The sequence below is a fragment of the Equus caballus genome, chromosome 10 (assembly GCF_041296265.1).
Source record: "Equus caballus isolate H_3958 breed thoroughbred chromosome 10, TB-T2T, whole genome shotgun sequence".
Lineage (NCBI taxonomy): Eukaryota > Metazoa > Chordata > Mammalia > Perissodactyla > Equidae > Equus > Equus caballus.
Window position 1 is genome coordinate 13789870 of NC_091693.1, and position 26627 is coordinate 13816496.

The 26627-nt window shown below is 56.0% G+C and overlaps 1 protein-coding gene across 2 annotated transcripts in view; it reads right to left on the bottom strand.

Moving 5' to 3' along the window:
* MEGF8 (multiple EGF like domains 8) overlaps positions 1-26627 on the bottom strand; it is a 39986-nt gene that overhangs the window by 6108 nt on the left and 7251 nt on the right. For both annotated transcript variants that reach the window (XM_023651368.2, XM_023651367.2), the window contains exons 5-37: positions 26492-26580; positions 25462-25877; positions 24875-25020; positions 24627-24749; positions 22588-22742; positions 22161-22280; positions 21662-21806; positions 21421-21584; positions 19583-19783; positions 19000-19200; positions 18293-18529; positions 17286-17404; positions 17063-17194; positions 16853-16966; positions 16127-16375; positions 15431-15630; positions 14885-15095; positions 14532-14781; positions 13904-14036; positions 11834-12081; positions 11641-11751; positions 11361-11479; positions 10826-11033; positions 10098-10278; positions 9379-9542; positions 8455-8599; positions 7322-7553; positions 5989-6112; positions 5639-5852; positions 5303-5517; positions 1371-1578; positions 1040-1199; positions 443-635 (exon numbers count right to left, since the gene is read on the bottom strand). In XM_023651368.2, coding sequence (XP_023507136.2) covers positions 443-635; positions 1040-1199; positions 1371-1578; positions 5303-5517; positions 5639-5852; positions 5989-6112; positions 7322-7553; positions 8455-8599; positions 9379-9542; positions 10098-10278; positions 10826-11033; positions 11361-11479; positions 11641-11751; positions 11834-12081; positions 13904-14036; positions 14532-14781; positions 14885-15095; positions 15431-15630; positions 16127-16375; positions 16853-16966; positions 17063-17194; positions 17286-17404; positions 18293-18529; positions 19000-19200; positions 19583-19783; positions 21421-21584; positions 21662-21806; positions 22161-22280; positions 22588-22742; positions 24627-24749; positions 24875-25020; positions 25462-25877; positions 26492-26580 — 5927 coding nt within the window. The remainder of the gene's footprint in view (positions 1-442; positions 636-1039; positions 1200-1370; positions 1579-5302; positions 5518-5638; positions 5853-5988; positions 6113-7321; positions 7554-8454; positions 8600-9378; positions 9543-10097; positions 10279-10825; positions 11034-11360; positions 11480-11640; positions 11752-11833; positions 12082-13903; positions 14037-14531; positions 14782-14884; positions 15096-15430; positions 15631-16126; positions 16376-16852; positions 16967-17062; positions 17195-17285; positions 17405-18292; positions 18530-18999; positions 19201-19582; positions 19784-21420; positions 21585-21661; positions 21807-22160; positions 22281-22587; positions 22743-24626; positions 24750-24874; positions 25021-25461; positions 25878-26491; positions 26581-26627) is intronic.

The following is a 26627-nucleotide window of genomic DNA, read 5'->3' on the forward strand; positions in this document are numbered from 1 at the left end:
ATGAGAGTAGGGGGGAGCAGGTTCTGAGAGCACCACGGGAGGGCAGTAGGGCTGCAGCACTTGGCTTGGGCAATCCCAGGCTATCTTCGATTTAGTTCTCTGCCTTCACCCCAGTGACAGGGGGCGGGGGCGGGGGGAGGGGTGTTCACTCCCCTACAGCCCAAAGTGTTGAGCTCAGAAAGCCCTTCCCTAAACATTCCCAAATCCTCCTTCATGTGACCACCCTCCCTGGCCCAGCGCCAACTCTGGCCACTATTCCAGGGCAGCCCCTCTGTGATACAAACCCCAAAGTCTTCTCACACCTCCCCAGATAGGGCTATGCCACCTCCTCCCTGAGCCTGGCTTATCAGGGCTTGGGACAAGGCTCAAGAGGCCTGAGCATGGGCTGAAGGCAAGGAAGAGCCAGGTCCTGGGGTCGGGTCTAAGGTCCCGCGTGGCCCACCTTGGTGTGGTTGCGGCAGAGCAGGCAGTGGTCACGGGCCCCCACGCCGGCACACTCGCTGTGGCGATTGCAGCGACACTCTGTGGAGCAGTTGCGGCCAACAAAGCCGAAGTGGCAGCGGCAGTGGTCAGGCTCCACGCATGAGCCATTCACACAGCCCTGGGCACACACGGGGCGGCACAGCCCCGTCACACTGCAGGGGTGGGCAGGAGTCAGAGCAGGGCTGCAGCCGCCCCCTCCCAACGACAGGTCGCCACTCACCATCCCACCATCTGCTCAACTGTTCTGCATCCCTGGTCTGTTCTGTCACTCTCCCTCCAGGGACCAGCCCACTGCCTTCCTCAGGAGCTAGCCTGCGACACCTCCTCTTGCCAGGTACCCTATTAAACTCACCAACCTTGCCCCTCCATAACCCAGCCCCCTACCCTCACACCCTCTTGGGTCAGTCCCACCACCTCCACTCCTTGCACTGTTTTCTTCCATCCTGCTGTGGTCCTTTGGCCTGTGGCTCATCCTCTACTGCTCCCGACAAATTCCCCTACTCTGCCCAGCCCGCCCCACCTTGGGTCCCCAGCCCTGGTCTGACAGTAGCCTCACTTGTCCATGGTATAGCCCGTCTTGCAGCTGCACTCGTAACCGTGGGGCCGGTCGTGGCAGTTCTGCGTCTCGTTGCAGTCATGGTGCCCATTGGCACACTCGTCCTCAGGGGGGCAGGAGAGGAAGGCCCAGGAGGTCCCAGGTCGCCCACAGGTCAGCCCTGGTATGGGGATACATGGCCTCACCTGGGGTCCTCTGCACCGCCCACCTAGCCACCCAGGCCCTGGCTCCTACTTCTCCTGAGCCCCACCTCTGAGATAGCCCCATGTTCTCTGCACCAGACCCCAGGCAAGGGCCAGCCCCTCTCACCCGACACCCAACACCATCTCACCCTCACGGGGGCCGCTGAGTCCACCCTCCAGGCAGCTGCCGCCCCCATCCTGGCCCCCCCAGGCACACCAGCCACAGTGGGGACGCCGCAGGCACAGGGCACACTGAGACGCCTGCGCACAGCCCAGGGAGCAGCTCTCGGGTCCCCGGAGCAGCCGCCCGCAGCCTCCAGCCATACACCGCAGGGGCAGGTAGGAGGGGCTCAGACACTGTACAGGGAAGGGGAAACAGCAGAGAAAGAGAGTCAAACGAACACATCCTGGCTATCTTCCTGGACTGCTTCTTCTTCTCAGAGGTCTCACCCCTCCCTGGCCACAGCCGAGTGGATCAAAGTAGACATTAGATGGGGTCATCACATTCTCTCTCTCTCAGGCATTTGCAACTAAAAGTCCAGACTGGAAGTCAGGCAGCTGGAGATGTCCTTGAAACTAGAAGATTGTGTAGACTAGGGCTGGCAGGGCCATTTGGAAGAGCAAACAACAGCAAAGGAAGAGAACAGAGAGAGGCAGGAAACAAGCAGATGCAGAAGGAAGCAGACATGAGAACCACACACTCAGGCAGAGGCAGCTTTCCAGGCCCCATTTCCAGTCCCCGGTAAAGCCTGACTGCATTTTCCACCCTGGGGTCCAGAGGTTCTTCTGCATTGGTGCCATGAGTCCCCTTCACCCACCTCACTTAGCACACAGCTGTTTCTTACAATCAAAGGAAGGTAATGATCCCTAGTCTCAGGAGGGGGGTTGCAAGCCACTAAGTCGCTTAGAAAAAATGTAGACCTGGCTGCTGGGGCAACAGGATCCTCTCACCCCAGGCTGGGAAGCTGAGGAGACTGTGGTCGGGGCTGCACAGCAGCTCACACGCCATCACTTATCACGTCGTGGGACCCAGATGAGGTACACAACGAGGCTCAGACTCTGGGACCTCACCTCAGTGTAAGAGAGCATTTTATTTACGGCTCAGACCTTAAGCAAAGAATAAGAGGAAAGAGACGGGTCTAGGCTGGCTGTCTGAAAGCACTCAGCAAGGCCCCCACGCAATTCTGAAATAGAAACCCTGACTGCTGTGGCCGGAGCTCAGAGCCCACTGAGGGTTAGGGCCAGGGATGAGCTGAGCCGAGCTGAACCGTCAGAGCCAAATTCTCTGCCAGGCTGGCTCCCAGATCTAAATTTAGTGCACCCATTGGCAGACAGCAGGGCAATCGGGGACGGGTGGAGAGATGCCCGAGTCTCCAGTCTGCACAGCGCTTTGTGCCGTGACCTCCCTAGTGGCCAAATGTGATGCTGCCCAACACTGCAAACTGCATTTCCTGTATTCCTGGAGGAGATGCAGGAACCTAAGTTCTGAGAGCAGGACCTCAGCTCATCTGTTGCCATATGCCCACCGCCTGGCAGAGTGCCCAGCACAAGCAAGGCGTTCAGTGCAGAATGTGGTGCAGGGAGAAGGGGAAGGAGGAAGGAAGTCGGCCAGGAAGAGAACACTTGGTTGCCTGCCCCAGGCTTCGAAGCCAGTCATTCAAAAGAACAAGCAGGATGGTTAAAATATGGCTGCCCTTCGGCCAAATCATAACAGGTTGGCCTGCATATCTGTTATACCTGATCTGCATGGTAGGGGTTTTAAAAAACTTGAGCTGACACTTTAACTAGGAGATTTCATAGAAATCAGAAAATCCAGCAGAAGTCACATTCACATGCAGCCTTGACTCCATGCTCTCCAGTTGACCGACCCCACCACTTCCTCCTGCCTCCCACCTGGTTGCTCCCTCACCTCCTGAGCTACCCTGCGAGCCTGGCAGGCAGAGAGGGGCTGGGGGAGCAGCGCATGACAACAGGCTCTCTGGGGTTGCCTTCTGGTTCCTGGAGGCCCAACAAAGACAAATAATGGAAATCTCAGCAATATTTGGGAAGAACCTGGATCACCAGAAGGACCCCAGCCTTGGAGACGAGAGGCCTTTGTTTTTTAGAGACCAACGCCGCAGGGGGATACCCCCTACCCAGTACGGAGCCTCTAGGTGTGTCCGAGACTGTGGAGATTGGGAATCCTCCCTGTGGGCAGAACCTCGGGCATTACTAAGTTTTCACTGAAGTACGGGCACTGCTCGATGCTCTAAATATGTTCTCCCATTTAATTCGTACAAGCTGCCTATGGCACGGTGTGGTACACCATGGGAATATATTTGGTGTTTGTCCCCAGCTCCTGGCATAGAGCTACTAAAACACTTGGGATTTCCTGAGTGTTAGGAATGCCGTTGGTTACTCATAAGGAACCCCTTTCACACCTGAGTTTATGCTAATGAGTGCCTCGAGAGGGGTCACCAGAAAGACAAGTGATTTAGAGGGTTGGGACTTTCAGCCCCACCCACAGACCTGGAGGTGGAGTTGGAGACTGAGCCCTATAAAAACTCTGGAACAACAAGATTCAGAGTTGGTGAACACATCCACTGGGAAGATGGCACACCCAGAAGAGGGCGTGGAAGTTCCACAACCCCCACACCTTGCCCTATTTGTTTCTGTCATTTGGCTCTTCCTGAGTTGCATCCTTTATAATAAACCAGTATTGGTAAGCAAATGTTCCTCCGAGTCCTGCGAGCAGTTCTAGCAAATTATCAAACCTGCAGAGGGGGTGGTGGGAACCTGTGATTTACAGCTGGTCATCAGAAGTGCAGGTGGCCTGGATTGGTGACTGGCGTCTGAAGTGGCGGCAGTCTTGTGAGACTGAGCCCTTTGCCTTGTGGGATCTGAGGCTAACTGCGGGTAGATTGTGTCAGAAGTGAAGTGAATTGTTGGACACCCACTTGGTGTCTGGAGAATTGGTTGTTGGTGTTGGAAAACACCCCAGATGGTCTGTGATATCACTCCTATTTTACCAAAGACTCACAGAGGCTCATGGGTTGTGAGACGGTGAGTAGTCACACCTTGACTGGGTCTTGCACAATAAAGATGAATGAGGAGTGGACATCAGTGGAAATCAGAGACTCGGAACTCTGCCCACTGATATTGCTTTTGGGTGTGACAGCAGGAGGTGAATCTTGCTTGTCTCCCACTAGGATGGGGTGGGGAGTGAATGCCTTGTGTCTGCCCTTGGGACAGCTAAATCATGCTGGGCAGAGGCATCTTTGGGGAATGGACTTTATGAGAGAGCAAGTGCTGGGTAGCCAAGGGGCAGACTGTCATTGGCACATACAGTGCTGCCCCAGACAATGCCCGCCTTCAAGAACCATCTCCAGTCCACAGCCATGGATGAGGGGTGGGTCTGAACTGCCACATTTGAACCATGTGCTCCTACCCATCCCTGGCCACATCTCACTGGACCAAGCATGGTCTCTAGAATTAGAAAGTCACACAGACTGAGGGTCATAGACTCAGGACTCCCATTTGAGTCTGTGTACGTTCAGATCAAGTCGAGAGAAACTGGAGGATGGAGACATGCAGAGAACAGCTGAGATGAGAGGCTATATGGCCCGAGGACAGAAAAGGAGTACTTCATGTCCTAAGATTCCATCAAATACCCCCAGTTCCTTATAACAAAACCAGCTCTTGTGGCTTTCTGTTTCTTACAACTAAGAGTTCCAAAAGCAGAGAGATAAAGAGATGGAGGAGGGAAACGGAAAGGTTTGGGGGGAAGAGGGGAGATGGTATGAGTCATGGGAAGGATGGCACAGGGAGAACTTGAACAAGAGCTGGAGAGACACAGGGGCTGGGGAGTCCAGAAGGTGGCACAGCAATGTGGTGAGAAGACACGACAGGGAGACCCATGAGGCAAGGAGGGAAGAAAGAGATGTCAGGAGAAGAAAAGAGAAAGTGGAAGAAAAGAAAGCGTGAGGCTGGGACCAAACTTAGGGAAATATGGGAGGAAGTAGGACAGAGGAGGAGGTAGCAGAGAAAGGGTGGTGCCAGGGCAGAGAAGAGGAGCACCTGGACACCTGGCCAGGTGCAGTACCTGTTGGAGGCTGCTGCTCCACACACAGTGCTGCCAGCCCCCGTCTGCACCCTTGGAGTCCAGGCAGGAGGTGCAGTTGGGCAGGAGGTGACAGGGGGTGGGGCAGGGCAGTGGGGGCGATGATTCCACCGGCATTGGGGACACATTCAACAGAGAGTGGCTGAAGCATGTCCAGTCATAGGTAGGCTGCACTGAGAGGATGCGGCGGGTCTCCCCTGGGGTGGTGGGCACAGGGATTAGAACCCAATCTAATCCAGGCCCCCAGCCCCTCCTCCCTTTCACCCAGGAGTCCAGGCCCCTAAATGCTCCTCTCAGAGACAAAGCCTTAGCACTCACCTGTCCTCTTGAACTGCCGTGTCCACATGCACTTGCCCTCCCTGGTGCACTGCTCACAGTCTGCGGCCCCGCACGCGGCCTCCGAGCAGTTCCCTGCCCAGAAGACTTCTCTCTGGTTGATCCGACAGTCATTCTCTGAGGTGCAGGACCCATTGCGTCCGATGCAGGCGCCCTCAGGGCAGTTGGTACACCACTTACAGCGGGGGGCAGATGCCTGGCAGGCAATACGGGCTTAGTGGGGTCCTCAAGGCCCCCAGCACCCCTCCTGACCCAGCTCCTCCCATCCAAGTCCAGCTGAAGAGCCTGGTGGCTCCTGAGACACTCCTCCCTCCCAGCCCCACACCACTCACCTCTCCATCTCCAGGCTGAAGGGTCCGGGGATGGCGGGCCAGGCATTCACTGCAGGTCCGGAGACGTCGACATTCCTCAGGGGAGCGAGGCATTGGGGAGCATGGGGGGTCCCCACAGCCCAGCCTGGGAAGGCATGAGGCCAGGCTCATCACACCCAGCCAGGCCCCATCCTTCCTCTTCCCACCTTCACCTCTTCCTGGTGCCTCCTGGACATCGTCCTGCAGGCCCCAACGTGTATCCCAAACTGGACTCAGCATGGGCCTTCCAAACCTGCTCCTTCCCCCACCCTACCTGGTAATGGTCCCACGTCCGCATGTCACTCGGGCCAGAGACACTGGACAATACTCCACGTTCTCCTGCCCCTCCAGCCACTGAGGCCTTCTGCCTCCTGAATTTCTCTCTGACTGTCCCCTCCTCTCCACCCCTGCTGTCCCTTGCCCAGTTCAGGCCGCTTCCTGTCACCCCAGCCTCCTCTCCAGTCTCCACCTATAACCTCCGCTCACCACTCCCTCCTTCAAAACAACCCCAGGGTCTTTCTGCCCAGGCCTGCCCCTGCCCTCTCCTGCTCAAACCTTCCATGGCTCCCCATCACCCACAGTGGAGGTCCATAATCCTTCACCCAAAATCCCTGAAGGCCCAGGTGTTTCAGAACTTTCCATATTTTAGAAAAGCAGTAGGCTGTCCCACAGTTAGATAACTTTCCTAGTGGATTCTGGGGAGCACCCCATAAATCAAACCCTTTAATATTTCTGCAGTAAACACAGTGACACATTTAATGGGACAAATAAAGCCAATTAGCAGCCTCATACTGCTCAGAATGACTATGCAGCCAAATGAGTTTGTGCTAAACCCAGGACAGCACTTCCAGCTTCCTGAGATGTCTGGATTCCCGAACTACAGATGAGACGTCTGTGGATCTGGACGTAGCCCACAGCCTTGGCTGGGCACTGAAAGTCCTTTCTGAGCTGACCTCACTCACCTTTCCAGTCTCATTTTCCCCAACACAGATGCAGACGGTCTCTCAAAATATGCCAGGTGCAGCCCCACTTCTGAACTTTCGCTGGTGTAAACTCTACTGCTCTGTTAGGGCCCTTTCAGCCCAGCTCCTCTAGGAAGCATTCTTGGATGACGCCCAAGCCCACAAGCAGGGCTTCCAACTCTGGGGTCCCCCACCCCGCCCTGCCTGTGATGAACCACCCATTTTCCCATGTGAACTGATACCCCAACCAGATGGTACCCTCCTGAAGCCTCCCCCAAGCCTGACCTAGCACAGAACTCCCTTTGGAGGGCACCAGCACCATGTGCCCATGGGCTGCCAGTTGCCATGGTTACCTATGGGCTTGGTCCCCGGACAAGCAGGCCCTGTGGCACCACGTGCAGGCCCCAGACTGGTTACAAGCTTCGGGTGAGGGCAGCAGGCGGCAGGGGTCAGGGGGCAGGGTCAAAGCCAGCAGGCGGCCCAGGGCCACTCCTCCGAAGCCCCCTGAGATATACAGGCGGCCCCCCACTGCCGCCACAGCGTGGGCCACAGACTCCTCCATCGGAGGCCCCACAGAGGCTGGGCCTGGGGAAAGACAGAACGTTTAGAGACAGAGAAGCAGAGTGACAGAGTGAGGGTACACAAGAAAGCAGGAGACTCAGGGAAGAGACCCACAGAAAGATGCCAGTCAGAAAGGGACACTGAACAGGGACACAGTCTAATGACAGCAGAGACAGACACAGCAAGACACAGAGAAGAGAGATGGGGCCAGACAAGACAATCAGATGCAGATGGCAAGACAAAAGAGAAGGAGAGAGACACACAAACAGGAAAAAAGGGAACAGAAAGAGTGAAATAACACTGGAGAGAAATGTTTTAGAACCAAATAGAGGTGGTGGATGCACAAGATTCTAAAAGTACTACATGCCACCTATCGTTAATTTTACAATTGTTAATTTTGTGATGTGAATTTCACCTTAATTTTTTAAAATCCTCAAAAAAAAAGAAGAGTCACAGAGTAGTGGAAAAGATAGATTACGAGAAAAAAAGAATCAGAGACAGAGGTTCAGAGAGAGAGGCAAAAAGAAAAGGAGACAGGCCCAGAAACACACGCACAGTCAGTCACAACGGGAAGGGAAACAAAAAGGCAAGACAAAGCCCCTTTCTAACCTATGAACTCAGATCCTGGAAGGAAACATCCTCACATATAGTAGTCCTTGTCTCTAGAGAGTAAGGTTATGCAGGATTTTGTTTCTTCCTATTTCACAACTTACATACAATTAATGTCATTATTTTTATAATCAGATGTTTCAAACAATTTCTTAATAAACTTTTTTAACAAAAAGAAAAACGAAGGAGGGCATCTCTGTCAGTGTTTAGATAACATGGAGGGAACAGCAGCTTTGCTGGTGGGCCTGAAGGGGCCTGAGTGACTCCTAATGAGTGGAGGTCCAGGACAGGCCCCCAGGGAAAGTGACGGACTTACGGGTGAGGTCGGGCAGGAGCCAGGCGTTGCAGTTGACCTGGTAGAGCAGAACATCGCTGCTGAACTCTTCGGGGTCGGAGCGCCCCCCAAGGACCACCATGGTGTCACCTAGCAGGGCTGAGGCGTGGAAAAGTCGGGGGCGGGGCTGGTGGGAAGAGAGGCGGCAGGATGGCCTGTCAGAGCCCACAGTCCTCTGCTCACAATGCTCCCTCTAAGCCCACCCACCACCCCGAATCTCCCCACACCCCAGCCCTCACCAGCCCACCCAATCCTAACCTTCCTCAGACCTCACCACCTTCCTTTAGGAAACCTCCCTCATTCCTCAGAGCAGCCCCAGAGCCACCTCCTTTCCCCAAACTCCCAGAACCATCATGTCCTGTGCTGTTCCCCAAAAACCTGGCCTGGACTGCTTGAGATGAACCCCATGTTTCCTGTGTGACCTTGCCAGCTGGGCTTGGGGTGTACTGGGGTGAGACTTGTGTCTCTTACTTCTGCCTCCCTTGCAGTCCAGCCCCAAGAAGGGCTTGGAAATATGTTTGCGGATGGAAAACACAATTGTCTCTAACCAGCACATCTGGGGTTTCACGTTCTCCCACCCACTGGCTCCTTTGGCCTTGAAGGCAGGAAGTACAAGCAGCCTCAGTCCTACATTTTATAGATGGGAGGCCAGGAAGGGGAGGCACCTGCCAGGGCCACACCAAGAGCAGGGCAAAGCTGGAGGAGAACCCAGGCCTCCGACCTTCTGGTCTAGGATTTCTTCCTCCAAGTCACAGATGCAGAAAGGGGGGCCTTGGGGTGCCACAATTCAGTTTAGGGGACTGGAAAGGGAGTGGGAATCCAGGGTCGAGCCAGGCCCTGGGACACTGGGAAAGGGGTCCTCCCTTCTGCCACTAAGATCCATATATCTGCACCTCTTTTCCTGACCTTTGCCCCCTGCGAAGGGGCCAGCAGGCTCCAGGTGCGGTCAGGACAGTGCAGGGAGTAGAGCTCAGGGGATGGGGCTGCCAGCTCCACATGGAAACGGAAACCCCCAAACACGTAGAGGGAGTCGGTGGCCTCGTGGTACACCGCAGAATGACCATAGAGACCTGGGGGGACGAGTGAGCACAGAGACTGGGGGAAGGGCTGATGACCAAGAATGCCCCCCACCTTCCAGGCTCCCCTTCTGGTGACCATAACACCACCCTACCAGCCCTGAGGTCAGAGACCGAGGAGCCCTTCTCAACCCCTCCCTTTCCTTCGATTCTAAAGGACAACCTTTAGAGACTCTGGGAAAGAAGAAGAGAGGGAGACAGGGTGACCAGGATGTCCTGGGGGACAGGGATCAAAGAATGCAGAATGAGAGGTAGAGAAAGAGTACCTGAGGGGCAGTGATGTGGGACCTGGGGGGAGGGAGACGGTGACCCAGCACTACTGGGCAGGAGGTGGGCAGCTTCTCATGGAGTCTGGGAGTGGTAAAGAGAGAAACTGAACTTCTCAAGAGATGGCATCCTGAGAATCTTGGGGTAGGGGTTAGGGGGGAGACAGGAGATAACAAGGTATAGAGGGCAGTGACCACAGAGCACAGGAGTGGATAGAGCCTACACAAAGCCCTAGATGGCCAGGAGGTCAAAGGTGCTGTGCCCTCCCTGTCCCAGCCCCACCTGTGGGGGGTGTCCCACTCTGGGCTCCAGATACCCAGGTGCCAGTCGCCAGCTGGTACTCAAGCAACTGCTGATTGAAGCCATTTTCGGGGGAGTAACCGCCCACCAGGAGCAGAGACAGGCCTCGGCGGGCAGTCAGGGTGTGACCAGCAACTGCTGGCAGCTCCACGGTCTGAGGGACCTGGGGGATGGAGGGCAGTCACAGGGGTGCAGGTGCCAGAGGTCAGGGGTCATCGGGGGTAGAAGCAAGGTAGGTAGAAGCAAGACTCAGAGCTCCTCACACTCCCTGTGAACCACTAAAGAAGTAGTGAGCTTCCCGGGGCTGGTCAGACCTCAGGCCTTCTGACCAGCCCTGGTCCCAGCAGGTGTGCAGCAGACCTCCTGCTATTTCTGCCTGCTCAGTGTCACTTTGTCAGGTAGGTGCAACCTGGTGTTCCTCTGGGAAGCCCTTGCTCCTCTGTTCTCACTCTGGCTGCGTGGGGCTGACTGTATCCACTCCACAGTGGGCTGGGTCCCAGTCTGGCTGACCAGTGCATCACATCCCCTCAGCCAGGGATTGGCTCAGGAATACAATGGGACCCAGGATGGCCAATGAAATTCAATCCCAGGACTTTCATTGGAGCCCTAAGAGGAAGCTACTTCCTCTGGGGGTGAAGCTGGCAGGAGCTGGTGTGGCCTTCTTTGCTAGAGCCTGCTTGTTGGGGCTGGGGGAGGGTGGAGATGCTCACCTTCTCCTGCCGCCACTGCAGGGTTGTGAGGTTGAGGACCCAGAAGTCGCGGGTGACGCCCCCAGCTGTGAGGCCCCCCAGCAGGTACATGGCACCACGGCCAGCAGGCACGTAGGCGGCTGCGTGGAAGGAGCGGGGTGAGGGGCCTGGGCCCCCGTCCTCAGCTCCTGCCAGCATCTGTGTCCACCGCCGCTCACTCACTGAGTACCTGGGGCAGAGAAGCAAAAAAGCAGCCTCACTATACAGTCATCCCAGCATCCCCTAGGGTGACTCCCCAACGAGTACCACAACATCCCCTAGGGTGACCCTCCTATGACAGTCATCTTACCATCCCCCAGGGTAGCACCACCCAAATAAGTATCCCAGTCTCTGAGATGAGCCTCCTGTGACAAGTGTCCCAGCATCCTTTGGGGTGTCCTTCATCTATAGATGTTTTTCTGCACCCCCCTGAAGGGACTCTTACATGACAGACATCTCAGCATCCCCTGAGGTGACCTCTCATTCAGGTATCCCTTCTCCCCAAGGCAGTCCTCACCTGTACAGGTTTCCCAGGAGCCCCTGGGGCAGGCCCAGGCCCCCAAACATCCACAAGGTGGCATCAGGTCCCTCCACCATGGTGTGCCCCAGGCGGTGCAGGAAGCGGCTAGCAGTGTCCTAGGGGTGGGGGTGGAAATGTGAGGAGTGAGGCTAAGGTCACGAGAAAGTGTCAGGCTGGGAGTAGGGTCTAGGAGGTGGTCCCAGGAGTGGAGGAGGAAAGGATGATCCTGGAGATGGGCTGTGTGGCACCTCCCTGGGGAGTGGCGTCCACAACTCACGGCTGAGAGGCGGCTATCCATGAGGGTCTCCCAGACCAGCTGCCCACCATCCAGCTTTGTGGCACAGTCAGGGCCCCCGAAGCCCTCAGCACAGATGCACACGCCCAGGCTCTAGGGGACAGCAGAAGGAAGTTCGAGGGGGAGCCCTGATCACCATCCCTGTCCCACTTGGCTTGCCCTGTCCCACCTATACCTGGTTACAAGTCCCTGCCCCACTGTGGGCATTGCAGTTCTCGGGACACAGAGCCATGCGGCAGTGTGGGCCAGCCCAACCCTGGGGACATCGGCAGAGTCCAGCACCTGCGGCCTCGTCTTGGGGCACACACTCCTGGGGGACAGGGCAGCTCCCAGGGCCACCTGACCCACAGCGGGCGGAGCCTACTGAGGCATTGAAGCCCCAGGACGAGGAGCCATTAGCCTCCCAGTGCAGCACGAGCAGCCCTGTTGGGGGAGAGAGGCCAGAGGCTGGTAGCAAGGTCACATTCCAGGACACCACTCCACCCCCAGGGTTTGAGGAAACCCAGTGTAACTGGGCAAGGAAGCAAGGTACCATGGTAATTTATAACCACTGCTGTGATTAACCATTCTCCTGCCCACCGCACACCCTTTCCCTCACCCAACCCATCAAGTTCCGTTGCTTTTAAAGCCATCTCAATCTCTCTCATAGTCACCCATTGCTTGCCACCTCCTCAGCAGCTCACCTGGACACCAGCGCATCTCCCCACTGGTCCTCTTGGCTCCCTACACGCCACCCTTCACAGAAGCCCAAGTGATCGTTTATAAACCTGAATCTGAGCCCGTCACTGTCAAGCTCCAAACCCTCCACAAATCCCTACCGTCTTATACGAAACCAAGTCTCCTTAGAAAGATTAGTGAGGGCAGGGGCAGGAATTAATGACATGGTATGTAAAAAATGCTTCCATACCAAGTGTTTTTTATTTTAAAAAAGGGCCTGCAGGCCCTCTGACCCCATCCCCTCCCACTCTCCCAGCCCTCCCTTGCCAGCACTATGGGTTCCTCCCTTTCCTCGCCCACACTGCCCCCTTCAGGCCTCAAGAGCAATTTCACCTCTGCAAAGAAGCCCTCCCCAACTCCCAGACCAGGCCAGGAGCCCACTCCCTTCCATTTCCTCTGTCCCTTAGTGAAGGGGTCACTCTTCTGAGTATACTTTGTTCGCTGCTGGTTTTCACACCCCCCCGCCCCCGTGATACACACTCAGCCCATAAAGGCAGCACGGGTGTCCCTCGTTCACTGCCGCAGCCCCAGTGTCTAGCTCAGGCCTAGCTCACTGCAAGTGCTCTGTAAACACTTGCTGAGTGAAATGAAATCAAGGGCCCCGCAGTTCCATTTGCTCACTGTGGGGTCCACGGTTGCATGTAATCACCAGCAGGCTGACGACAACTACACCCTCTCCCTCTCTCTCCCGGCCTTGGAGCCACTCTGATTTACAATATGAACAGAAACATTTCCAAGCTGGGGTCCTTCAACTGCCATGGGCAACAAATTATTTCTGGTACATCTCCAGGCTAAGCCAGGTTTCTCAACCTCTCAGCACTGTTGACACCACAGGGCCTGGTAATTCTTGGTGGTGGGGACTGCCCTCTGCACTATAGAGTGCACAGCAGCATCTCTGGCCTCCACCCACGAGATGCCAATAGCACCCCCAATCACAACAGTGAAAATGTCTCCAGACTTAGCCAAATGCCCCAAGGGGCAAAATCACCCCTGGTTAAGAACCGCCAGGCTGGGGCTGGCCCCATGGCCGAGTGGTTAAGTTCGCACCCTCCACTTCAGTGGCCCAGGGTTTTGCCAGTTCAGATCCTGGGTATGGACATGGCACCACTCATCAAGCCATGCTGAGGCGGCATCCCACATGCCACAACTAGAAGGACCCACAACTAAAAATATGCAACTATATACTCAGGGGGCTTTAGGGAGAAAAAGGAAAAATAAAATCTTTAAAATAAAAAAGAACCACCAGACTGAGTAGATGCTCAGGGGCCCTCACACACTAGCCACATTCTGTGTGCCCCAAAGACATGTCCCACTTGGCCCTTCTCTCCAGAGAGGCAGCCCAGCCAGTGCAATCCTCTCTATTTGCCCTTCAGCTGAAGAAACTGAGGCCCAACAGTGGCAAGGATTATGTCACCCAGCAAGTCAGTGGCAGAGTCACACTGCGTCTTGAGCCCACCTCAGGCAGCAAGGTACAGGGGCAAGAGATACATAGCCCAGGACAGAGGTCCCACTTCCCCCAGCTCCATACCAGATAGGGCCTGCACAGTGAGGGGCCTGTCCCGCCGCTGGCCGCAGAAGGCGGCAATGAGGCTACGATCCGACTGGACGACACCAGTGTCCAGGAAGCGCGGGAATCCATCAAAGGCCAGGACGTAGCTCAGCTGGAGGGGTGCAGAGTTGAGGATCAGAGGGATGCTGGGGGTCAGGGAGGAGGAGGAGCTCAAGAGGAGAAGGCAATCTGAGACTGGGAAACAGGCTGTTTGAACCTCCCGGGCATAGTGTCAAACTGTGGCATGGAACCACCATTCCCCCTCCTCTGTTCATAGCAGACATGGCTAAACAATCAGGCACTCTCGCCAGAAGCTTCTTTCTCAATACACAGCTCCCGGCGGCCACTGCCAATAGATCAGTTGGCACACAAGGTACAAATATTACCATACCTGGACTAGAGAATGGAGAATTGGAGTCCAGGGAATAGGAAGTGATCTGGGAAATGGGAGGGTCTATGGACTTAGGGACAAAGGGCTGGGGGTCTGAGGAACAGAGCTTGGGGTCTGAAGGATAAAGAAACAGAGACGTGGGGGTTAGGGTTTGTCTGGGGATTCACACTGAGTGGAGGAGGCATGGGCCTGAACCCTGGTGCCCTTGGTGCTCACCGTGCAGGGGGTGCTGCTGTCAGGCGAGAAGGTGAGGGTGAGTGGGGGACAGAGGGTCCCCGGGGCACAGGGCTGGAGCACCTCGGTGGCTGAGACAACCCACACACAATAGGATAGACCTGTCCCCGTTCTCGCTGCCCCACCACCTGGAGGCAGCAGCCCCCCAACACGGCGTGAGCCCAGTGCCACCGAGGACACGTTGGTGAGGAGGGCGCGACCTCCACACTCCCGGAAGCAGGAGCCACCGGCCCTAGAGAGATGGAGGCGAGCCAGCATCAGACCAGTCCTGTCCCATCCTGCCACGTTCCTAACCCCACCCCCACCCTGCCCCACCTGGCTAGCCCCTGGCTCACCGGGGGTCCCCGTAGTATCCAGGGGAGCAGAGCTGGCAGTGGGCACCCTCAGTGTGGTCCTGGCAGAAGCAGAGCCCGCTGAGGTTGTCACAGTGGCCTCGGCGTGGGTCCCCATGCCCGTTGCACTGACAGGGCCGGCAGCCGCCAGAGCCTGTGGCGTTGCCGAAGCTGCCGGGCCGGCACCGTTCACAGTGCTCCCCCCACGTCCAGTCTGTGGAGGCGCCAGCAGCAGGACACAGAGTCAGGGGAAAGGGCGGGAAGGAGCCCGACCAACTGGCCCAACTGATCCCTGACGCCACCTGGCTACTTCAAAGGAGGCGAACCAGGGCCCAGGTTGGGGAAAATAAGCAAATAACAGGGGGACTGAGGCCGCCGAAGAGACGAGTGTCACTTAAACTTGTTTGGGGTCAGGAGCAGGCAATGGGGCAGGGGACCCGAGCTGGGTGAGGGGACACAGAAGCCCGTGCAGAGAAGAGGAAACTGGAACCCCGAGAAGGAGGCTCCCTTGAGGCCAGTCCCAGGGAGTTCAGGAGGAGGGCTGCTCACCCTGGCACTCATCGCAGAAGCCGGGCCCCCGCTTGCGGCAGTGGCTGTGGAAGTTGCAGCCACAGTCCCGGGAGCAGCGGGGGGCAGGAGGTCCGGGGGCAGGCGTGGGAGGGGGCAGGTCCGATGTCCAGCCCAGATCACACACACAGGTGAAGTCGGGGGGGCCACTGCACACACCATGACCACAGTCTTCCAGGCACCTGAGGGACCATGGCAGGAGTGGGGGAAGGGCTGCACCAGCCCAGAGCCCTCAAGGCATCCCTGTCACCCTACTCCACCCCATCATCTCCATGGCAACATCATCAAAAGCTACTGCCTGTTTCCAGTCCTAGACTCCGTGGGTGGCCCTGTCTCCAAGGTAATTCCAACACACATGATAATCACTGTCTCTATAGCAACCACGTATCACCACTGGTGATCTGTTCTCTGTGAAAACCCCTTTCAACTTGGTCCTCCTCCATTTCCATGGCAACGCTGAAGACTATGGCCTGCAGTCCATGAGTGACTCGTCTCCACAGTAACTAGTGTTACGTTGGGGACCCTGTCACTCTAAGGGCCTAGTCTGCCAGGTAAAAACCCCAGCCTCAGTGGGGATGCTGGTTCCACAAGAGGCACCCCAGCAGGGTGATCACCCTCCCGGCACCTCCACGCATCCTGGCCCTGGGGCACATCTCCATGGAGACCACACCCACTCACGTGCGGCTGCAGTGTGTGACTCCATCGCCCTGGTAGCCCCGCTGGCAGTGACACTCGTAGCTGAGGGGCGTGTTCAGGCAGGTCGCCTGCAGGTGGCACCGCGCCAGGCCCAGGCGACACTCATCCACATCTGGACAGCGGGCATATGCCCAGCGGGCAGGGAGGGCCACGGACAGCCCCAGGCCCTCCCCTACCCACAGGGAGCAGTTACCCCCACCCAGGGGCCCAGAGAAGTCCCCCTGGAGGCACCTTGGGGTGGGAGATTGAAGGGGGGATGGGTGAGATGATAAAGAAACAAGAGACAGAGGCAGGGAAACAGTGACAGGAAGAGGGGAGGCCAATCAGAGAGAAACAGAGATATGAATATGCACAGAGACAGAAGGAGAAATGGAAGAGAGACAGAGAAAAACCCAGAGAAGTTAGATAAAAAAGATTTTACAAGACAGAAGAGACAGAGACAAGGAAACAGTGACAAAGAGAGAAAAGGAGAAACAGATACAGAAAAACAAGAAAAAAGAAAACAGCAGGGAAGATGAGAGAAGACAAGTCACAGAGAAAGGGAAAGAGCAGAAAGGGAGAAGAGAAAGAAATGGAGAGAAAAGGGGAAGGGGGCGAAAAAGAGACGATGGTAAGGAAAAGGGGTAGAGAAACAGAGCAGCTGTTAGGATCAGGGTGGACGGGCGGAGGGCCAAATACCCCACAGCCCTGCCACCCAACCAGCCTCACCGGCCCAGCGTGGGGTTGTCCTCGTTGCCACACCAGCCACACTCATGGCTCTGCAGACATTCGTGGCAGGTCAGGAAGCGGTCACAACTCCTGCACCGTGGCTCTGAGTGCACACTGCAGGACGGCAGGTGTGGAGGTGTCACAGCCCTCTATGGTCTCCACCTTCCCCTCCGAGAGCCGTTCCCCCTCGCCACCCAGACAGGACCATACCTATCGTCCCAGCCACGGCAGCCCCCATGTGGGTACCGGGCCAGGTAGGCGGCAAACAGGAAGCAGGTGTGGGTGGACTGGCACCAGGCGCACTGGCTCGAGTTGGCCAGGCAGTCGTCACAGGTCAGGCGCCTGGGGGTGGGCAGTGGGGACAGGGTCATGCCACAGCGCGGCCCACACCCCACTTCACACACCCCCGCTCCCTGGACCAGGTGGAGCTCACTGGCTGCAGAGTGGGGGACACTCCTCCGGGCTCTTCAGGGCACCCAGCCCCCGGCCCCGCCGGCTGCACGCCGCGTCCCCTTTGCGGCTGGTGCTCTGATGCCACTCGCAGAAGGGGTCCTGGTGGGTTGGAGGAGGAGTAAGAGCCCACCTCAGCCCTGTCCCTTGGGCTTCCAGCCCCAGTCCCATCACCGGCTCAACAAGCAGCTACCTCCCTCACTTGCCCGGGCCCCAAAGACCACCCCTCCAAGCCCACCTCCCTCCCCAGCTGCCTGCCTCTCACGACATCCATGGGTTCTGTAGCTCAGCACCCACTCTCATTTTGGGCAGTCGCATGCCTTCTGTGTGGTCCAGGTGGGGCTGATTAAGTCCCTGGGATCCAGAGGTGGCCAGGGGCCACATTCCCTCCCCAAAGCCTCACTGATTGATCCAGGAGTCGGCACAAGACCCAACCAGAGCCGATGAAATGCACTTCTGGCACTTCTGGTGAACTGGGGGTGAGAGTGGAGTAGGGGAAGAAAGGTGCTCTCTTTCTACTTGGGACTCAGGTGGCTGAGTCGGGGGATAAACGGATGGAGCCCTTGTGGCTCCCTTGCCACTCCAAGGAATGAACCTCCAGGGAAAGAGAGGATGCAGAATGGAGGTAGGCGGATGCCTGACCAGGTGGTTTAAACGGCTGGGGACAGCAGGCCTAAAGACCTATTCTTGGATTCTGGTGCCAGAGCGGATAAATGCCCCTCTGGTGAAGAGGTGCTGAGCTGGGTTTTCTGGCCCCTGCAATGGGGAAAGTCCTGACTGCCAGGCGCCCACTCTCCAGCCCCCTCTTCTGCTCTCCACTGAGCTCTCACCTGCAGATCAAGGACAATGGCCTCAGCCATCTCCCACCACCACTGCCACCCAGGGGGCTCCTCAGCTACCCATGCCAGCCCTGGGGGGCCCTCCCCTTCCCCAGTCGCCTGCTTTGGCTGCTTCCATCTTAAGACCTCCCCTCTGTGGTCCAGCAGGCACCTGGGTGCAGGCATGGCAGTCGCGATGCTCCTCACACAGTGGGCAGAGGGCAGGCACCAGCACCAGCAGGGACCCACCAGCTCCATCGGCCCCGCAGTGGGCCCCACTCTGGCGCAGGTGGCAGGTGGCACTGGTCAGGCACCAGCCACAGCCCTGGTCTGCCAAGCAGCCGAGGCAGGAGGAGTAGGAGGCGCAGGCTGACGAGCGGTAGGGCTCCAGGAAGAAGAAGGAGATCTCCTGGGGGAGGGGTCACATGAGGGTCAGGGGTCCATGCTCTAAGTCAAGAGCCAGAAGTCAAGGTTTGGGATAGGGGTCAGAGTTTGGAGCTAAAGATTTAAGTGTTTACAAACAAGGCTGAGAGCTCAGGTGCATAGAAAGTCAGCATTTAGGACATCAGCAGACAAAAGAAGATCAGGATTTGGGAGAATCTAGAGATTAGAGGTCAAAGTGTGGAGGGGAGAAGTCAAGGTCAACGGAGTCAGGGCAGGAGGAGTAAGAGATGTGGCCAGGGGTCAGAATATGAGATCAGGTCAGAGTCTAGGGGTCAGAAGTTGGGGTCTGGAGGGTTCAAGGTAAAGCCAAAAGTTCAAGAGTCAAGGGGTAAGAGGTCAAGGTCAAGGCAGTGAGAGTTTGTGGCCTGGGGTTAAGAAAGCCCAGGGGATCTGAGGCCTAGGGGTAGGGTCAGAGGCCAGGGCCTGGGTACTCACACTGCCGCCTGGCACACCAGTCCGGTCCCACAGCAGGGTGAGCTCGCTGTGCCCAGGGCCCGCCGAGCCATTGAGCTGGCCCCGGATCTCTACCGCATACTTGTGGCCCCGGCCAGGCAGTGGGAAGAGACGAGCAGACCCCGGGCGCTGCAGCCGCCTCGTCTCCTTCTCCTGCTGAGCCACCCAGCGCCCCACCTCCTCCTGGGGCAGGGGTGAGGACAGACAGGGGCCTCAGAACTTTCCACGCCCTCCTCCAATCCCTGAAACCTCCAAGAGCCCCAAACCCACCCAGGACCTACCTGCTCTTGGGCAGAGGAGGAGGGCCTCAGGGTTCCTTAGACCCCAAGAACCTCCCAGCACCTCCAAACCTGAAAGTGGCCCACCTCCTCCTCAGGGGAGTTTAACTTGGTAACTCAGACCTTCCCCACCTTCAAAATTCCCCCCAATTCTCTTCACAACTGAAAACAGCAGGGCCCTCCCTCCACATCCCAGACCTCTAATTTCTCCTCAGTCCTGCCCTGCATGACACATCCCAGCCCCATATTTCCCATTAACAGCCCCTGAATGTCTCAGGCACCCTCACCATGTTCTCCGTGTCAGGGCCACGGGCCATCCGAGCCAAGACATGTAGGCGCTGGGCCCGGGCCCACACGGCCACGTCCTCGGCCCCAGGCCCACCTGGCCCTCCCGGCAGCAGTGGGTGGATGAAGCCACGGTAGACCAGGGACACATCGGTCTCTGGGCTGGGTGTCAGGGTGATGGTCGTACTGCGGACAATCAAGACCTGTGCCAGCCAGGGAGGGGGGTATGTGTGAGTGCCTTTCTGCATGGCACTCTCCTACAGTCCCCACACCCCAAAGGCCACATCAGAGCCAGAAAGGCACAGCAACCCAACCTCCTTCCCTATTTTACCAAATGAGAGACTGAGCCCAGGGGCAGGGGGTAGGCAGCTCGGCCAGGGTCACTCTGGGAGAAGAGTCAGGACTCCAATTCAGACAACAGACAACAGGGTCCCAGCCTCTGCTCATCTTGACCTCCCATTAAACTCCAGGACCAGACCTTTCAGGAGCCTCTTCCACAACACCATGCCTTTCCACCTAAGCCCTTAAGAGTACAGATCCAGCATTCAAAGCACCAGGCATACTACATGGTTTATTGCTAGTATGTGTTTTTGTAACTGCAAAAGAATGGAACAACTCAAGTGTTCAGCCTAGGAGACTGTTTAAATAAACAACAGCACTGTGGCATTAGAATATAAATGGAATATTATGCAGCTGTTAAAAAATAAATTAGGGTGTTTCCTAAGTCCTGTTATGGGAAGCTTGTGAGGATGTGTTAAGAAAAGAAGGAAGTAGCAGTACAGTGTACACAGTATTCCACTTTTTGTGCAAGAAAGAAAAATAACTGTCACATTTACTGGTATTTGAATAAGTAGAGTCTAGAAGGATAAAAAAGAAACCCAAATGGATCTTCTGAGGAGAGTTAGGGTGGTTCCGAGTTGGGGGGATGCTGGGGACAGCTTCCCACACTGAGGGGGTACGGAGTGAGGTAGACAGCAGAGACTTTTTTGTGTGTGAGGAAAAAAATTTTCTTTTTTCATTTTTTTCTAAATTTATTTATTTATTTTATTGTGGTAACTCAACTTTTTATATCATTGTGATTTTTGAACCATGTGACTATATTACCTATTTTAAAAATCAAAATCAAAATTGGTTCTTCAAGAAGTTAAACATAGAATTATCACATGACCCAGCAATTCTGCTCCTAGATACATACCCAAAAGAGTTGAAAATAGATGCACAAACAAAAACCTGCACGTGAATGTTCACAGCAGCACTACTCACAATAAGCAAAAGGTGTAAACAGCCCAAATGTCAATCAGCTGACGGATGGATGTGGCCCAGCCACACATGGGATATTATTCAGCCATAAAGAGGAATGAGTTCTGACACATGCTACGTGGATGAGCCTTGAAAACATTATGCCGAAACAAGCCACACACAAAAGGCCACATATTATATGATTCCATTTATATGACCTATCCAGAGTTGGCAAATCCAGGGACAGAATACAGGTTAGTGGTGATCAGGGGCCGGGGGAGAGGAGAATGGAGAGTGGTGACTTAATGGATCCTGGATGTCCTTTTGAGGTGATGAGAAGGTTCTGGAACAAGATAGTGGTGATAGGTGCACAATATTGTGAACGTGCTAAATGTCACTAATAGTAAATTTTATGTTGCGTGCATTTTACCACAATTAAAAAAATGTTTTTAAGTCAATAAGGAAAATCAGACCCTTGAATGTAAAGACTTACGGGGTAAACACAAGAGTGATGAAGATGCATGTGAAAAATGAAAACCCTAGGACTCTTCAGGCTCTTCAACAAACACTCCACGCTGGATCCCATACCCCAGCTCCCTACCTTGTCAGGCTGGGAGGCGTTGGGTGGCTGCTGGAAGGTGAGCAGGTGCAGGCCAGGCAGGAAACTCTGGGTGATGCAGGCCTCCAGGGATGTGACAAAGACAGGCGCAGGCCCCCACCAGCCCACAGTGCCTGAGATCTGCTCCCCTCGGCAGCGGGCCTGCTCTGTGAGGACAGAGCGTGGGGGTGGGGTCAGGATGAGGGGTGGCACCACCCCTCCCACAGTGCCACTCGACACTCACCAGGCCGAGGAAGGCAGCTCTCGTTGTGCACACACCAGCCCAGGGCGCCAGGCCCCCGGGGAGGAGCCGCAGGGCTGCTGAAGGCCAGGCAGGCCTGGCAGTCGCCCAGGAGGCGGCCCAGGCCCAGGCAGCTGGCAGCTGGACACTGAAGGGAGGGGAGGAGACAGCGGTCAATGCCCACGAGGGCTTAAGAAACCTGGGAAGGGCTGTGGATTCACGAGTCTTGGGGAGGAAGAGGTCAGGAAATTGGAGGGACTTGAAGGCTGGGTTGGAATGAGGAGGATCAAGAGGACAGGGGCTGCGGGACCTGCGGACAGGGTCCTAAGTTCAAAAGGATTGGGGAGGGGTCAAATGTTCAGGGGTCCGGAGTCAGAAATGCTGATCTGAGGTGTGAAAAACAGTCTCCCAACTGGGGGAATGTCCTGCACTCGGTATAGGCAGAAGGAGACACTGAGGGCTGGGTCTCTGTGTTAGGGGACAGTGTTAGACAGTCACTCACAGTCCCCGAGGGGGTCCCAGGAGGTGGAGCAGCTTGGCAGGCCCCCTGACACCAACTGCATTCAGGGTCTCGGGAGCAGACACTGTGGTCCGTGTACATGGAGCAATAGTCCAAGTGGTACTGTAGGGAGATGGGGGTGGAGCAGGGGCTCCTCAGACCTGGGGCCTGCTCACCTGGCCCCACTCACTGTGATCATTCTGGGGAACCCCGACTGCTCTGCACCTGAAGACCCACATCCACTCCTCCCCCAGCCCCAGGGACCTCCATTCCTCCTCCCCTGAACCAGGGAACCAACCTCCCTCCTCTCATGGCCTTAAGGACACCCACTCCTTCTCTAAGGAACCCCCCCCCCTAACTTTTTCCCTTATCCGTGTAAACCAAGCTACCTTCTACCCAGCCACCCTCTCCCTGTCACCCCAGTGCTCACATCCGGGGCAGGTGCCTGGAACACAAAGGGGGGCACCTTGTAGGCCATCAAGTCCCCGCGAGGACGGCCACTGTACCCCCCAGCCACCAACAGGACGCTGCCACCAAGCACAGCTGCCACATGTGAGTACCGACCACTGGGAGGCGCTGCTCGGCCTAGGAGAATACAGACCCCCAAGGACATGAGACCCCCCAATCCCCGCCCTCCCCCTCATGGCTCCCCTGCTTAGAGAACTACCCCTGACTCTCCTATGTCTCAGCCCAGCCTCCCAGTTCCTGCTTCAACTTCACCTGCCCAAAGAAACCCTCCCAGCCTGCCTGGCCCTGCACTAGCTCTGGTTCTCTCATCTCTCTGCCCAAATCATCTTTCAGACACAGCATGATCTTTCGAGTCAGAAAGACTTGGGTTCAGATCCTGGGTCTACCACTTACTTGGGTTCAAATCGTAGATCAACTACTGACCAGCTGTGAGTCCTTGGGCAAGAGACTCAACTTCTCTGAGTCTTGGTTTCCTCTTCTCTAAATGGAACCATCAGCCCACCCTCGGGGAGCTGAGGCAGGCTGCCTGACTCTCATCTGTTTTCGTCTGCCTGGCACCAGCCTCCCTTCTGGTGACAGCCTAATTTTCCTCTGGAAAACCACCCTCTCCCACTTGCAGTCCACAAGGCTCAAGTCGAGCCATCCCTGCCTCTGGCAGCAGTGGGGCTTTAACCCAGGCTCATCAGCGTCAGTGACTAGTTCAGGGATAGTACTCAATTCCTACAATTCTTGGGGAAAAGGCACTCTCTTCCCTCTGGGCATTTTAAAAAGGTAGGATATAATCCCAGAGCTGCTAGTGACCAGCAACACAAGGCCTGCTGGACACTGAAGTAAACTCAGCCAAAAACTGGAGACAGAAATGGCTGATGCCATCCTGTGAGCGCCTGGATCCAGTCCAGCCCGAAGCCAGTTTTCACTCAAGTGAGCCAAGAAATTCTTCTTTTTGCCTAAGCTGGTTGGGTTGGATTTCTGTCACTTACAACCAAGAGACTTGATGGGGAAGTGGTCAGTGATGGGTGACTCCCTCATCGTCTTATTGGCCTGTATGCTCTGTGAGCACATGGGACTTGGCCCAGGGAATCTCAGACTGCAAAGGAGGAAGAGGCCTCCAGAAACCTCACCCTCTGGCCTGCCCAGAGAAGGGGCCTGAAGGAGGGACAGGAACAGGCAGAAAAGCCCTGGACCGGAGGCCTCAAATGTAGGTCAAGGTTTTATTCCTGATGGTCAAACAGGGTTCCTTGGGGACCCTTCCTCTTGCCCATCTCTTAAGTGTTAATATCTCTTCCTTATGCCTGTCCTCAGTCCTCGATTTTCTGTTCAGTGGAACAAGGAGGATAGATGGGCCTCCTGAAATGGCATGCCCAGTTTGTACACACACATATCCTTCTGAGGAGAAGGCCTGTGGTACTCTTCTGATTCTCAAAGCAGTCTCTGAACCAATGAGTATGAAAGGTTTCCCCACACCCCCTTAAACATGAGCCTGCTGGCCCTGCAGCAGTACTGTCACTGCTATCAGAAAGACAATCAATCTAGCCCCTTACTAAGCTGTCTTCATTCTTTATATGTCATCTCAACTTACTCTAACAACAGCCCAGTGGCTTAAGTGTTATTATAATCCCGATTTTACAGATGAGGAAGTTGAGACACAGAGAGAGGATATGATGGTTTTTGTACAGATGGTTGTTTGGGGCCAGCCTTCCTGGTTCTGCCACTTGCCCACTGTGTGACCTTGAAAAAGTCACTTCTTCATGGACAGTTCTCATAGAAACTGGCAAAACCTGGATTGGAACCTAGATCTGATACTGCTGTACCTGCCTCCCATCTCATGGCAACAATGCTCTAGTCCTGCCTCCAGCCCAGGTTTGCCTCCTGAGGCCAGGAGCCAATAGGATGTCTAATTCATCGTGAAGGACTGAGGTGGCTCCTACCCAGAGCCTAGATTCACTGTGGGGGGACGTGTGACCCACAGGAGCCCCTCAGGGAAAGAGAGGGGCCACTCACCCTCAGGGGTTCCTGGGGGGGCAAGCTCAGCCCCTGACACCCATTGATGACAGCCCAGGTGGTAGAAGAAGATGCCGTCTTCATAGCACTTTTCCTCCTGGTAATGGGTGTGCACGTTGCCCCCTGGGAAAGGAGGAAAGGGGCACAGCTGGCAAGCCTAGGGGAGGTGGGGACACTCATGCAGGGAGCCTCAGCTCAGGGCTGGCTTGGGCCCCTGGCAGGCAGGCCGGATCAGAGAACCTCCTCACCATAGACCACCATGTAGTTGCCCAGGACACTGGCCGTGTGGAAGGCTCGCTCTCGTGGGCCCTGAAGCCCATCCCTGCCCTTCAGGGTCGTCCACACGCGTCGATCCACATGGAAGAGCTCAGTGGAGTTCACCCGCACAGAGAACCTATGGGAGAGGGGCAGAGGAGGGGCTCAGGGCAGGAGGGGCCTCTCTCCCTCCTCTGGGCTCTTAGGAGTTGGGTGACCACCCAGGGTTGAGACTGCCTGTGATTCGGTTTATGTCCCCTCAGAACTAGAAGCTCCCCGTGGGCAGGACCCCAGGTTTGACTCATCTCTGGCTTCCCTGCAAAATCTAACCAGAGCTGGACACCAAGCAGGGGTTGGTTGAATGGACGGATGGGTGGGAGTGTGTGGGGAGACAAGAGACTAAGAGATTGAATGAAAGATTAGAGAATGAGTAAGTAGGTAAATGAATGAGTGAATAAATGAGTGAGTGAATGAATGATTGACTGAATGACTGCAGGAGTTGGTTAGTGAGCAAAGACCACTAAAGACTAAAGGCACAGGGTGTTGGGCCAGATCTGGCCCTACAGGGCAGGTCACTCACCGGGCAGTGGAGGGTCGGTGTCCACCATGAACCAGCAGGGTGCGAGAGGGGGCATGGAACACCATGGAGTGGCCGGTGGCAGCAGGAGGCCGCCCACCTGCCGGAATCACCTGCTCCCAGTAGCCCCCACTGGTGCTGTCAAGACGGAAACGGAAGAGGCCAGAGGAGAAGAGGTCGTGCTGGGTGCGGCCACCAGACACATAGAGCCAGATGTCGTCCACTAGGGCAGCCGCATGACCTGCCAGGCCTGGAGGCCCCAAGGAGCTAGAAACAGGTGGTGCCAGGAGCTCCCAGTGGCCCCCACCTTGGGGGCTAAAAGCCCACACATCGCTGGTGAGAGAGCCATCAGCCAGTTCACCGCCCATCAGCACCAGGGAGCCGGCCCAGGCCACAGCCACATGGGAGTGACGGGCAGCCTGTGAGGAAGAGACCAGGAGACAGAGATGGAGAGCGAAACAGATGATGACATATAGAAAGAGAATGAGAGAGAAAGCCAGACATATACAGAGAGAGGCAGAGATGGAGAAAGGTGGAAAGACAGAGATACGGAGAGAAAGAGAGAAGATGAGACAGACATACACAAAGAGAGAAAAGAAGAAAGAGAGACCCAAAAAGACAGACACATTCAAATAAAAAAGGTGAGACAGAAAAACACAGCAAGAGAGGGAGGAGGCAGGGAGACAAGAAAAGAAGGAGAAATGACAGAGAAAAGCAGAGAGAGATACAACCCAGAGAGAAGGAGACACAGAGACCGAGAGAGAGAGCAGAAGACCAAGAGTCAGACAAAAACAGAGACGGAGCAAGAGAGAGACAGGAGACACACAGAAAGATAAGATGCAGAAAAGGAGGTAAGGAAAGAAAAAAGAAAATCAGAGACAGAAAAGCAGAAGCGGGAGGAGTAGGTATTCCTGGAGCAAGCTGCAGGGGTAAGGGGAGTATGGGGCGGGGGGTGGGGTTGCTGCAGGGGGCCCCGGCTGGGTCTGACAGAGTGGACAGGCGCCTCCAGCCAGGGAAGAGGTGGGGTCCATACCGGGGCAGGACTCAGGTCCCAGCGTTCCCAGGTGTTGGCAGAGAAGTTGTACAGGACGAGGTCACCCAGGGCTCTGTTCAGGTCCTGGCCTGTGGAGGGGTGGAATGTCTCAAGCCCTGGCCACAGGCTGCCAGGC